The 12636-nt window shown below is 41.5% G+C and overlaps 1 protein-coding gene across 3 annotated transcripts in view; it reads left to right on the forward strand.

Moving 5' to 3' along the window:
- The window catches only part of PRKG1 (protein kinase cGMP-dependent 1), a 533418-nt gene that overhangs the window by 189284 nt on the left and 331498 nt on the right, over window positions 1-12636 (forward strand). For all 3 annotated transcript variants that reach the window (XM_042789839.1, XM_042789836.1, XM_042789830.1), the window contains one exon: window positions 9081-9194. In XM_042789839.1, the coding sequence (XP_042645773.1) occupies window positions 9081-9194 (114 nt within the window). The remainder of the gene's footprint in view (window positions 1-9080; window positions 9195-12636) is intronic.

Below are 12636 nucleotides of genomic sequence, written 5' to 3' on the forward strand. Positions count from 1 at the left end.
TTTTCTTCTGCGCCCGGAAAGAGTAAATGACCATTTAATTATTGGGAGAAAAAAATTATCCTACTAATTGAGAGAGTCACATTAGTGCAATTTAGTTTATCGTTCGATTTAGTTGAGGAACATGGATGCAGTTCAGCCAAAGATGTTATTTAATGTTTAATTGGATGGACTCAAAGTGACAAAGCACCAAATTTCCTCATCAAAGCAAAACCAGTCTGTGTACTTTGCTGGTGTTGTTATACAGGACAAAATTGATCCTGCTTTGTGTTCATACATGCTTCAATCATCTGTGATTTTTACTTTTCTATGCTTACAATGACCCATATTTAACTCTGTATCCTGGGAAAGTTATACAGTAACTTCTAAGAGCAATAACTTGTCAGAGAAAATGCTTATAACAGCATTTTCCATGTATAGATTATTTCCCAGGAACTATTTCCATCATTCCTGAAATGCAGCCTCAACGTGTGAGCCGTGCCCACTGACACCCGTAGTTTTATTTTCACTTCATGGCCTGAACACAGGATAGAGATGCTGTAATCTGGGTGGGCGCCACAAATGGGGGCAAGATGGGAGCAATTCAGTGCCAGCGTATTTTAAGAAGGGCTTGAAGAAAAAAATCATGGATTTACTATTGTTGATATTCATCATTATGAAATGTAATACTCTACAGCCACCGCAGTTAAGACATACAGTGGCTTGGGCACAACCCCATGCATAATGCAGACCATTATCAGTCTGTGTTTTGAAACAGAAATATTAACAAATCTTAATCGGACTGGCTCTGATGTCAACTAGCCACTTGGCAATTAAAGTTTTAATTGCTCTGCAATTAAATTTGCAACTACAATGTAATTAGCACACAGAGTTTAATTTGCAAAAGCGCGTCTCTGGCCAAGATGCACAGAGCCTGGGGAAACACTTGGTGGGGACCAGGGCAGTAAGGGAAGAAGTTCCCTCTTGGATTTCACAGGAAAAGCTTCGTTTCATGAAGTCTTAGTGCATCTCCTTGAAATCTTGTAACCCAACTCTGGTTTTCAAACTGCCTTGACGTACAGCCAAAAGCCGTTATGTATGAACCTGCAAAACTGGCTGCTTCAGAGCTTTCACAAAGCAGTCCTTGGCAGCGGGGTGCAAGATCATCCTGGTGTTTTGAGGCTGATATTTTTATAACAAGCTCCCTTTCTTCAAAGCAATGCTTCACTGGTAGCCACCTGAACTTGCTTGTAGCTGCCTGTGTTAAGTTTGTGTGTGGCAGAGTTTTTGGTAGCAGGGGAGGGGGCTACAGCAGTGGCCCCTGGGAGAATCTTCTTGAAGCTCCTCTGGCTCCAGGTTGGACCCACCTCTGGCCAGGGTCGAAGGGGAACCTGGAAGGAGGGAAATGATGAGGGAAATACCTCTGCAAACACTGAGGTCAGTGGAAGAATGGAGGAGGAGTATGCGGGAGGTTGGTCGGAGCAGAGACCCCCCTCCAGCCCGTGGAGGTCCACGGTGGAGCAGATGCCACCTGCAGCCCGTGGAGGAGCCCACGGTGGAGCAGATGCCACCTGCAGCCCGTGGAGGAGCCCACGGTGGAGCAGATGCCACCTGCAGCCCGTGGAGGAGCCCACGGTGGAGCAGATGCCACCTGCAGCCCGTGGAGGAGCCCACGGTGGAGCAGATGCCACCTGCAGCCCAGGGAGGAGCCCACAGTGGAGCAGATGCCACCTGCAGCCCGTGGAGGAGCCCACGGTGGAGCAGTGGGCTGTGCCCGAAGAAGGCCGGGACTCTGAGGGCAGCCCGTGCTGGAGCAGCCTGTTGCTGGGAGGGCTGCAACATGCAGGGGTGACCCACGCTGGAGCAGCATGGGAAGAGCTGCAGCCCGTGGGAAGGACTCATGTCAGATAAGTTCGTGGAGGACTGTCTCCTGTGGGAGGGAGCCCATGCTGGAGCAGGGGAAGAGTGTGAGAAGTGCTCCTCCTGAGGAGAAAGAAGCAGCAGAAACAAGGGGTGATGGACTGACCATAATCCCCATTCCCTGTCTCTCTGCACCGCTGGAAGGGAGGAGGGAGAGAAATTGGGAGCAAAGCTGAGCCCAGGAAGAAGGGATTGCTGGAGGAAAGGTGTTTTTAAGATGTGGTTGTATTTCTCACTGTCCCACTCTGTTTGATTGGGAAATTAAGTGATGGTGCTGGTGTTGAAATTCAATTGATGTTCTTTCTTCCCCAGTGGAGTCTGTCTTTTGCCTGTGACCGTAATGGATGAGTCATCCCTCCCTGTCCTTGTCTCTATCCCTGAGCTTTTTGTTGTGTATTCTCCTCACCATCCCTGAGGGGGAAGGAGTGAGGGAGTGGCTGTGTGGTGCTTAGTTGCCCACTGGGCTCAAACCATGACACTGCTGGAGAGGAGCATTGTGCTTACTACAAGGCTTCTGTTCATTGTTCAGAGGGCTTGTATCTGTTGGAGTTGAACAGTCTATTTAAATACAAGTAATATTTCATGAACATATTAGGAGGCAGCAAGAATGGGTGAATTTAGCTGCACCTACCACAAATAATCTTCCATTTCCTCAGCTAATTTACAAGGTGCTAAGAAAAGTTTTGAGTTCTGATTGACAAGTGAAAAAATGTATGGGAAAGAAGGGAAAGCATTTGGCAATGTGGAAATTTTAAGCATAGGTGAATGTCACATACATAAAAATCTGTGCAGAAGAATGACGATAAGGCTTTCTCTCTTGTTGTCCATGAGGATCACTAGGAAAAAAATATATGAAGGTAGAAGAGGAAGGTCACTGGTCTTTGAATCCAAGGAATGAGGATTGAAGATTTCCAGCATAAAAATTTCTTTTGCCAAAGGTGGGATGTGATTCAAATAACAGAGCCTGGAAAAAGTACCAAAAAGCCTCCCATATAATTGAGACTTCTGAGCATCTGCCAAACCCAAAATATTTTGAATTATGCATGGCTAAAGTGATTTCTGGCAGCTATTTCTGTTGGGAGCAGGCTGGTGGCTTCTGAAGGTGTTGTTCTCTTCTGTATCCTCACACTGGTCACCTTCTCATGTTCATTGTGAGAAAGCCAAACGGATGGCACCCTTTGAGCTAGAGAATTGGTTCATAAAACTTGCCTTGCTGAAAGCGTGCGTCAGAAACATTGACGTGATGGACAAAGGCCCATTTCACTGCTTGCAGGACCATTAATGAAGTGACTCATCGGTTGGATGATATCAGGACATATTTTGTCAGTGTGGGAATGAAGAAGAATAGGGACTTGAGAAGAATCCAAAGTATAGCCACCAAAATACAGCTGCCAGCTTTTACTCTTGGTAAATCCTCCATGCCAGTGAAGACACGGAGACTTTTATTTTATTTTATGCTCTATCTGCATGAAAAACAACTTGCATTGTCTTCCATCAATATGGAATAGTTTCTTACAGCTGGGATAAAAATGCATAGCTTGGATGCAAGCTAAAGCTCCACAAAATGAGCTCAACTGTAAATTAAATATCAGTGTTGAATTCAGTAATGCTCAATATTTTGGCAGAAACACGGCAGTTTTCAATCTTTTCTTCTTGTCTTTAGTGAAGCATCACTTGCATTATTTAGTATTTGCTTTACAGAGATGTCAAAGGAAGTTGCAAATTTATCTCCATTCATTGATCAATATTGTATTGCATTTCTTTTGGTTTCTTTATCTGGTTGATACATCAGAGAAAGCAATTTATTTCCTACAAGGAAAACTGCACTGCGTAGGCTGCCAGCTAGGAAAAGAAATTGACTAAAATTCCTTCTGTTTATAGCTGTACTAGACCCTTTATTTCCATGAGAGGTGAATTTTGGTCACGGTCTGGGGAGTTTATTGTTAGGTGTTTAATGTTCCAGATTGCTTAATTACACAACAAGAGAATGGGAGACTTTCTCCAGTATAATAAATTTTAATTAAACAGCACATTTATTACTAAACCATACTGAAAAAGAAGCAGCCTACCCATATCTGTTCTCTTGCTGTAGTGTCAAAGATCGAATGCCTTTGCCTTTTAATTCCCACCTTCCTCAGGCTACTATCCTGTTCAATCTTTCTCGTATGTACTATGAAAAAAAATAGATCTATTTTCTCCTGCAGCAGCTGAGTTTGTCTAATGAAGTCTCTTGTGGACTGTTTTGTGGCGTGATAGAAGAATGCAGCTGTCTGAGGAGGACTGGGGAGCTGCTTGGCTCTGGCTTCAGAAGCATGGCAGAGCTTTGGAAAAGGGGAGAAGGAGCAGCAGAGGTGGTCTAGGAGCCATAAACCCCCATCAGTCTTGTCACTGGGGGTGGTGGGCCACGGCGAAGGTTACTCAAATGGATTCTTGTGCTCTGACCACTTCTCTTTAGCTCACTCCTAAAGATCTCTTAGAGCCTGGATTCGGCTGTGTCCAGAGGTTGCGAAGCTTGAGAGTGAGGAGCAGCTTGCCCTTGCAGGGAACCCGATGAGGACAACCCCACGGCACCCTGCTAAAAACCACGAGGGGTGATGGGAGAAGTCACCGTCCTTTAACCCGGTTACTTTAAGCCAGTACCTTTAACTTGTGTTACTAGTGGTGCAGAGGTGGAGCAGGCTGCGGTGGGCTTTGTGCCCGGGGTTTAGAGCGGCGCAGAAGCGGGTGTCACCGCGAGCGGCTGTGCGCAACGGTGGCGCATCCCCAGTGCCCAGGCGCTGCCTTTTGGCAGGCGGGAAGGTCACTGGCGACTAACCAAGAGCCGGTTCGCAACCTGAGATGCAAATATAAAATACAGCCTCGCTAAGGTGTTGCTTGTGTTCCTACAAGCGAAGCCTTTCCTTTGGAGAGCGCGGGGGGGGGGGGGGGGGGGCTGGGGGAGGGCACTCAGTGATGCTTTGCAGGAGCAGAGGTTGCTTTTGTGTTCAAAGTGATCTAGGGAGGGCTTTTCTGAAGCGACATCATTTCCATCATCGTCGCGTTCTTGCACACCTGATTGTTCCAAGTAGAAACAGGAGAAATTTTATAATAGCAATTTCATCTGCATGTAGTAACTTTATATTCAAATTTGCAAAATAAGAAACAGGTGCTGGAATCAAAGCACCACTTTCATTAGCAGAACTGGTAGAAAATGCTTTTAAATGACTGCCTATGAGCCTCATATTCTTTAGCTTTCAAAGAGCAAGTTTAGTTTTGTTTTGATAAACAAGACCTGTGCATCATGTCAGGTCACATACTTCTAGAAGAACCAGGTTTTGTAGCAAGAAATGCACCTGCAGTCTTGTGTGTCTTCTCCACAATCTACACTTCAAACATCTTTTTCAGGAATAAAACTAGTTTGAATGCAAATGTTAAATGAGCATTTAAATAATTTTTGTGTTTTTATAAACAAAGCACTTCTAAATTGCTAGGCAGTTAAAAGTAGTTGTTGGTAACTGCCTCCAAATTTGAGCAGTTCTCATACAGAAAATCCTTATCAATCTAATAAAAACAAATGTTTGTTGTCTTTTTTTCTAGCTAATATCCAAACCCTACACCATCTTGGATCATGAGAAATTTTAACGATAATCTTTTGCTTAATGTCAGTGACTTTTGGGGTTTGCCATGAATCCGAAACTATATTGAATTTGAGCAATTTGTGCTTGCCTGAGGGTTTCCTGAAGCGTACGGTTTTCTGCTGAACTCTATAGCTGCTGCTTGAAACTCAAAGGTGACAGTGGGTATGGTAATTACATTCAAATCTAAATAACTTCTGCCTTTGGAAGCTGTCCCCCTGTTCTGTAAGTGAAATAACTTTACTTTGGTTTTGTTTTTGTAGAGCATCGTCTTATGTATTCTTGCCTGTGTCCACATATTTTTGCCAGGAAGTCTTCTCTGTGATTTTTAAATCAGTATTTTAATTTCATCAATATGTTTTTTGTGTACTGGGGCCAGATGGTTGATGCAGTAAAAGGGTCATGAAGACTGTAGTAAAAACAATCTGTGCAATATTGTGCTCTCCATCTCAAATCTCAAAGTCCTTTGCCATAATCAGGCAGAAATTTGTCATCAAGGTATGGCAGTGAGAGCTCAATTTTCTACATGTGAAAAATAGGCTGTAAATTGATGGGAGCTGAGCTATTAGTTCTGTGTATTACTCCACTGAGCTCTTTCCAACCCCAAGGTGGTCCTTTTCAGCATCGTCACTCCCCCCATGGGGATTTTCATCTCCTCTTCCTCCCAGTCCTTGGAGAGCATCTGTGGATGTTGAAGCATTGACTTGTAATCATGCGTGATCATGAGTGAACTGCATAATTTTTTAATGCAGTGTGAAATGCTTCCCCCCCAAAAAAACCCCACTGAGCTCTAAGAATAAGAACCCAGTTTCTTATTTTTAAGTCCTTTATAAGAAAATATATGGGGTATGGGAATAGATGTAGCTTCTTACAAAGATGAATGATGGGCATGGATTGCTTTGGGAAGCAACAGATGACATCTTGAGCAGTGGGACAGATCTCAAAATGCTTTTGAATAATGTGATCTATTTGTGCATTACTGCTCAGATTTGGCTGTTTTTTCTCTGGAAGTGGTTATGACTCCATGAACTAAAAGTGAGGTAAACTCATTCCCTTTGCAGGTGTTTGTTGTAGAGCTTTTTGCAGAAATATCCCCATTTCAGCTCTGCTGAACCTCAGTTCTATTAAAAAAAAATAAATGTATTCTTCAAAATCATTTAGAAGTCTCTGAAGTGTGTGAGGCACCATTAAAGGTTGATTTTGCTCATACTCAAGATAAATATTTTTGTGCCTCATATTAGATTGATACTTAATATGAACAAATAAATCAAACATTTCTAAAAAATAATGATAAAAATAAATAGACTTTTAAAGGGAAGTTAGCCAATACATGGAATGGAATTGGGGTCTACTGAAGCTAACAATAAAGCATCAACCTCAGAATTTAATTCTCAGGGTTATTTATTAGCCCCAAAGTATTACACTGCATATTTTAGTATTTCTGTGATTGCTTTACTGTGTGACTATAGGTGAGTGTGTTCTTGGCAGACCCTGAACAGGTGCTAACTGTGCAGTATTAATACTCAACATGATGGATGCTGTATCCTTATATTCCCATTTGTCTTTACACATTGCCATCCTATGTATTTTTCCCTGCCTTGACAGGAGCTGGAGAACCGTAACTGTAACTGGCCAGCATCTCCCAAAGAAAATGATTGTGTGTGTGTGTGTATATATGCGTATATAGGTAACCAATCATAAGTATATTTCCTGCTTTACTATTGATAATGTTAGAGACTTGCTCTTAGTATTGAAATGTAGACTTGATTTCTGGTAGTGATTTCATAGTAGCATTATATATATGTATACTTATTAGTAATAATTTGTAATAAATAAATTTTAATAAACACCCCCCCCTCCCCAACTCTCTGTGATTCTGTATTACAGACTATACTTCTGCAATCTTTACACTCTCACAGGCCAGGTAACCTTTAGGTCATGATATTTATCAACACCAACTTTTAGTTTCATAAATAACAAGATTTTTTTTTTTTGTTAATTTTTTTTAATGAGTGATAGATCTTGGGATCTATTGCACCAGACACTGTAAGACCACTCTCCCTCCAAAATATACAGTACCCTTTAAAGATACCCTTTAAGGTTTGCCCTGCCATAATACAGTACCTTCTTCCGTTCAGCTCTATGTACCATTACCTCTGTCTTTATTCTGCTATGGAAATAGTTGAAGTTTTCTGTCCAGTTTGAATTACCTTATTATGTGTCTAGTAGGGATATGATGTCTAAACTTGTTTCAGAGTCCTCAAAGTTTGCCTGTTCTCGTTGGTGTGTTGTTTTGGTAGAGTAGCACGGCTAGGCTGGAGTCGCTCTTGCTTTGTGGGGTATCATGGGTAGAGTGGTGTAGATTTACATACAGATGCATCGGGCTGAGAGGCCTGTATTTCAGAGGATATATTTTATGTAGGAGAATTTTCTTTTTCTGATGGTGGTCTTGCTTTGTGGTGAGCACCTCTGGATTACCTCTGCAGGAGGTAGGGTTGTATAGTCTCTTATCAAATTAATTGGAGTTAATCTGTTTTTGCAAGCATTCGGGGTCCAGCATTCTAACGTACAAATGCAGAGAGCCATGAGGCAGGTGAGAGGCAATAAATACCGACTTTCCCTCTTGCCATGTATACACCCACAGAGAGCAAGTCAGTGACGACCTGAGGGCTGGTGGAGCAGGATCCCTTAACAATCTGTTTCCCAGTTTGGGGTGGGAGGAAGCTTTTTAGTCAGTAGTAACATTTGAAATTCTCACTTTTCTGTCTTGCACTTCATTTGTTACAGCCTAAATGGTGGTTGTAGGCGGGATAACCCCGTGTTCCCCCCATCAGTGTACTCTGCTTCTCGTTGTGGCATCACTTGGGTGTGCACAAGATGGTGGGGCTGTCTTCAGTTCCTTCCCTTCTCCTGGCTCTTGTTCCTCAGATGTCCTTTGAAACCCCCAAACTGGCACTGAGCTGCTTTCCTTCCATTGCTTTTAAATCCCTCCCCCCCCATGTCTCCTCTCAACATGGTATTGGTAAGCAGGTAAAGCGGACCTGCTCTTGTAAGGTGAAATTCTCAAAAAGGAAAGGTGCGGTGAGATGGGAATTAAATAATGGCCAGGGGTCAAAGTAATTTTCCTTTTGATAATAGCATTGTTATTCATGGATGAGTTTTCTTGGGTATTAGTTTCTTAGTGAAAATGAGCAAAATTACCCGGTGGTTTTCATGTGTGGTGTTGAAGACCTAAATCTTCTCCTTTTTTAACACAAAAATTGGAGAAAATTTCACCTGAAAGTGTAATACATGAAACAGAGTTCACGTTGAGCTTAGTGTACTAGTATTTCCTGACTGTACAGATACTCCACTAAAAGAACCCCAGTGTAGTAAGCTTATATATGCAATGATTGTTTTTAACCTTTTTCTGAGTTTACGTGCTCTTCTTCATAATACATATAACTGGTTTTCCAGTTGTAGGTCTCTGGTGTTTTTATTCACAGTACAATCAAATACATTTTAAAATTTAAGTCTGAAAGAACTTGGTTTCCCTTTGAAAATGGTCTTTTTTTACTTTTTTCCTCACAGATGGGAAGGTTGAAGTGACAAAAGAAGGTGTGAAGCTATGCACCATGGGACCTGGCAAAGTATTTGGGGAGTTAGCCATCCTCTACAATTGCACCCGAACAGCAACTGTCAAAAGTAAGATCATTTTTGAACTTTGATGTTGAATGACTTGGGATTTCATTGGGAAGTAGGGTTCTTCTCATCTCTTCTTTGGAGGTGGAGCCTCTGTTAGATGTTCCACTTTCTTAATTAATTGAACTCTTTAGGGCATGGACTGCAGTGTTGAATTTAGCCACTGTGAACCAGAATATGCAAAAGAAGTACTTCACCCAATTCTTCCGCTCAGGTTTGTTCATGTAGGGAACTTCCTACGTCGATACAGTATGCTTATGTTATGCAGAATGGGCTGTAGCTAATACCATATCTTTCCTCACAATTCCTGCTGAATCTCATGATATATATGGCTGTTGTTTCCGAGAGCATACCTGACCCTTGTAAGTCTAAGTCTTCAAGGGAAACTCAGTAAGTTAAGCTTATGTACTTTTTCAGGACAAGTCATTGTTTGCCCCCTAAACTGACTAAACAAAATCAGGAAGAAAACCTGGGTGGCACTGATCCCCTGCTCCAAGTCTTCAACGCTTCTACTGCAAACTGATTTCTTTTATGAATGTTCTGGGCAAAAGCCTGGGTTGCACAGTGAATAGAGGAAAAATCATATTGCTATGCACAACGTAAATATGTTTTCATTTAAATTCAGATTGATAGTTGAGAATTGGGATATATGCTATCATAGTCCTCCTTGATTTTGAAGGTAAGAGTTTAGGGTGACATCTTAAGCAGAGAGGTTTTATATGAAATGACAAATAATTATGTGGTTTAAAGATGCCGTAGGGGAGAAGTTAGAAGGGTACAGATGGGATCGAGTAATAGACAAACAAGTGGTACCAAAATAATGAGGCATGTGAGTCCCTGTTCAAAACAAGGCCTTTTAGAAATACCTAATTTTGCTTCAAAAAGAGAAAGAAAGAGAACAAATGGGAAGAAATGAAAAAACAGGAAAAGATAACTACAGTTTTTTTGTGAAGAACATGCTGTTCTCCATAATTCTAAAGAGCTTGGTTGATGTACTCTATTTTCATCTGCACAAACCTTGCCTTTTTACAAGTACTGTTTATTACAGGTAAATCTTCAGCTACAATATACTCAGTTCATCAGTGCCACAGTTTATGCTTCAGAGTAATCCAAACCATTAGCAAATGCTTCGGACCAATTCCAAATGATGTAGCAAATGTGCCTATTGCACAAGTCATGCCTAGCTCAATGGGGACAGCCCCAGCCCCAGCGACCTCCAGGCTACTTTAGACACCGTGTTGGGCTGCTCTTCTATGAGCTGCTTTATCTCCTTTCCCCAGGTCCCCCAAAGAACCAAGAGGAACATGGGTGTGAATGGGAAGCAGGTGTAAACCCACCCTCTCCTCTTTCCGCCCTTTAGGAGCATTATCCATGTACAGCCTGGTTTTCTGTCCAATTAAAGGTTGGGGGAGTTTGATGATGGCAATGAATTCAGATAAGCTGCAGGCTGATGTGATAAATGCAGTTATAGAAAGTTGAAAAGAACAGAGAAAGAGGAGACATGGTTGAATCCTAGAAAAGGAAACTAGAGGATGGTTATTGTTCAGTTCCCCTTAGAAGTGCAGAGCTGAAAGGCACCTGATCCTCTAGTACCATGAGCACTACATCATTCAATCTTGCATAGTCACACTGTTCCTCTGTCCATTTTCAACCTGTTTGTACAAGTGCCTCCAACAGGAAATAATGCTGGCAACAGTTTTTACTGTCTTTTTCACCATTACTTGCTTCTTCATGTACTGAGTCTCCTCTCTTGAGTAAACTTCCAGATTGCCACTTGGCACTTAGTTTTACAGAATCCTTTTTTCTTGGTTAAATTGGGGGCAGTAGTACAGTCACTACTATAGTTGTCCTCAGAGAGATCTTTGTTCAAGAAAGAGGTGTCTGCATTTGTTGCTGTAGTCTGTTCCTTTCCCACTGGCATCGTAAAATTATGATAATTATGCACCTTCTTCTGCCGGCAGCTGTCAGGCATGTAATCTCGTTTCCAGTGCCAGCAAGTGACTTTTAGGTATTTTCTCTCTCATTATTGCACAAGTAAGTAGAAGTTGTGATTGTAATTAGCTTTATATCCTTTCAAGTGTGGTGGCACACAAGGCCACATCTTGCCTTTGGGGAACTGTTTCAACTAGACCTAACTGAACCAAGGTCTTGGAGGTGTGCAGATCAATTTAGGGCATATTATTGACTTGAATTGTTGCCGCTGCTGCTAATAACTTCAAACATATGTTCATTCTTTTGGCTAAATGATAAATAAATGTCATAAATCTCTAGAAAGGTGAACACTGGTAAATATTCCGTTAAGGCGTGATAACTTTGATTATTACGAGGTTTATTTCAGGAGAAATGATCAACTGATGATTGTAATGAGAATAGACACCCAGCCAGCTTTGATGCTGGAGATGGTGAAAATGTGTCAGAGGGCATCATCCAACTTTTGTTTAGAGAAACACTTCAAGTCAGGGCTTCCCACTTTTCAGGGGATAGATTTCCATTACCTCCAGAGTGTCAGAAGTGTTTTTTGATGTGCCTGTCAGTATTTCATTACAAGGATGTTAAGTATTTCTTTTTGAAAAATGAAGTTGCAGCAAAGACTGAATGAAGGATGCATTATGGTAGTGTGAAGCTGAGCATTGCCTTTGGGCCATAACGATGTGTCAGCTGTGTTGACATCTCTTGCTGTAACTCATTTGTATGTGTACTCTTGCTTTGGCTTTGTAAATAATAAAGTTTTTAGTGTCATTACTCACTGCATTAGTCTACATGGGCTCTTCAGCTGGTGCTCACTCTGCAGGAGATTGCAAACTTAAAGGGATAAATCACTGTAGGAAAGACTTTGTCTTTTAAAAAATAATTCAGAAGACTTTAAAATTTAATTATTCTGCTCTGACTTCTATTTCATTATGAGCTCTTTAATAAGATGACCCAGGTCTTTTGAAAGCCTGCCCCAGGAGAATTCTTATATATTTTTTTCAATATTTTTGCAGTCTTAAATAAAAGTCTAAGCAGGGCCTGGCAAGAAAGAGTGACCAAATCCTTGGGTGTTCAGAAGCACTGAGGAAGGTCAGGCCACATTTCATGACATGTGGTCTCATCTTTAAGATAGCTGCTTACAGTTTTTTGACATCTGATTTTTTTTTTTATTATTATTCTGAAGTTTTTGCTTTATGTTTCCAGATATTACAGAAAAATTGTTGCTGTTTTTTTTCTGGTGGAGACTGTTCAGTCTGATGCTCCAATTATGTCATTGTCATGGCTTTCTAAAGCACTAGTGTTTACAGATTGGCTTCCACTACATATACAGCAAAATCCAAATCTGCAGCTAATTTCTTCCTCTACCTGTATTGATTATCCAGAGTTCTCAAATACTTACATGCAAAACTTGATGCTATTTGCAATTTAAAGCAGAATCACAGACTTTCCTCCTGGTTTCCAACAAATAATTAAA

The sequence above is a fragment of the Tyto alba genome, unplaced genomic scaffold (genome assembly GCF_018691265.1).
Source record: "Tyto alba isolate M040663 unplaced genomic scaffold, T.alba_DEE_v4.0 Super-Scaffold_1, whole genome shotgun sequence".
NCBI lineage: Eukaryota > Metazoa > Chordata > Aves > Strigiformes > Tytonidae > Tyto > Tyto alba.